Raw genomic sequence first — 1,621 nt, forward strand, 5'->3', positions numbered from 1 at the left:
CCTCTGTTGTCCGGGCATGCTGCCGGCAGCTGCAGGTCTGCGGGTCCCCAGGAAGCCAGCTGATAACTCACCAGCTTTTCATCCGCACCAAGCCCACTCTGAAAAGCGCTTTGTTGTGAGCTGCAGAGCACACAGATGGCAGGACGCTGCTTGTCCCCAGGCTGTCACATTACTCGCCGTTCTCATAAACGGGGTGTGTTCGTGGGGGCCTGCGGCCTTCCAGAGCCTTTTTCCAAATAGGATTTGATACAAAGGAGAGAAAAGCAGCAGCATCTGCACCGACAGTGACGGCTCGGGGGCATTAATGCATTTCCCAGGCACGCGCTCCGCTGGCGCGTGAGCCCCGCAGCCGTGGATGCGTCCTCTCCATTTGCTGCCCTTGCCTCCCGGCGGTGGGTGGGAGATGCCGTGTGAGCGGGAGCCGCCCGTGAGCTCTCGCAGCCCAGCGACTGTGGTGGTGCGGGTAAACCCAGCGCATATTTGTGGTTAAAACTGGGCACAAACCTGGCTTGCAGCCAAGGCTGTGAAACCTGGGCTCCTTGCACAGGCAAGAACCGACTCCTCCTGGGAGGCACAGGAGAGAGGAGAAGGGCATAACTCAGCTCTCGAGCTGTCAGAGAGATTTTATCTTTTGTTCTTCTCACGTACTGCATCACCAAAAGAGCTCTTGGGTGGTCGCAGCCCCCTCACCCCCCGCCCACTGCTCTGGACAGCAGCACCGCCTAGCGTGGGCTGCTTTTCCCTTGGTCAGATGTTTTCATTCCACAGGCACTGAGATGCAGACTGATGAGTAATTGCTTTGTTTTCCCATAAATATTGAGAAAATCTGAAGCTGGAGAACAGGGCTGTATTTTTCACGCGGTCGCAGAATTTGGAGAGAGGGTTTAACAGAACTCTGGCCCTGCTTGCATCTTTGGTAGTGTTGGTGAACTTGGAGAACGTTGGTAAGCAGCTGTACGCGGGCACATTTTTCCAGATGTGCGTGGAGCCGCTGAGAGATCAGGTGGAGATGGATGCGCTGGGGTGTTGGGCTGCAGCGGGGTCGCGCCTGTCGCCGTGCTGTTGGAAAAAACCAGCGCTGATGAGCCGGGGTGGAGCTGGGAAACTGCAGCTTTTGTCGGCAGCTTTGTGGCCGTCATGTCACGTAAGGAGATGGTCCTCACCATAACTTCTTCAGGGCTTCCCTTCGTCCGCTCCCTCCGCACCGCTGGGGCCGTGCTGCCCCGTCAGCGCTGCTGTGGGATGGCCGCGCTCGGGGCGTGCCCAAAGCTCTCCCTAGACGTCACCTCACGTCCCCAGAAGCCTTACGGAAAGGTTGAGTTCCCAAAACCTCTGCACCCCTGACCCTTAACCTCGCCCTCTTGTCTGTCGCTTAATGAGGAAACAGCGAGACACAGGAGTGGCACGGGGCGGTTGCGGCAGACACGAGCCCGCGTCGGCCCTTTGGTGGGAGCGGCGGAGGACAGGACGGTCTGTACCGGGGCATGGTGCTGGGTGTTCTCCCTGGTGTAGAAGGCCTCTGGTGTTGCACCCTTAGTAACGATGCTGTCTCTTTCGTGTGCCTGGCAGGACAGGATGCCGCAGACGCCTGCCTGCACCGCCGTGCTCGGCAGCGGGGGGT

General features: G+C 58.9%; 1 protein-coding gene across 1 annotated transcript in view; it reads left to right on the forward strand.

The window, feature by feature from the left end:
* Positions 1-1,575: 1,575 nt before the first annotated feature.
* LOC104472044 (ras-GEF domain-containing family member 1B-like) overlaps positions 1,576-1,621 on the forward strand; it is a gene marked incomplete at its 3' end in the record, with an annotated part of 3,140 nt that continues 3,094 nt past the window's right edge. Inside the window, exon 1 of the mRNA XM_010087583.1 lies at positions 1,576-1,609. Within this exon, the coding sequence (XP_010085885.1) occupies positions 1,576-1,609 (34 nt within the window). The remainder of the gene's footprint in view (positions 1,610-1,621) is intronic.

This window comes from Pterocles gutturalis, unplaced genomic scaffold, assembly GCF_000699245.1.
Source record: "Pterocles gutturalis isolate BGI_N339 unplaced genomic scaffold, ASM69924v1 scaffold14786, whole genome shotgun sequence".
In the NCBI taxonomy this organism is placed as follows: Eukaryota; Metazoa; Chordata; class Aves; order Pterocliformes; family Pteroclidae; genus Pterocles; species Pterocles gutturalis.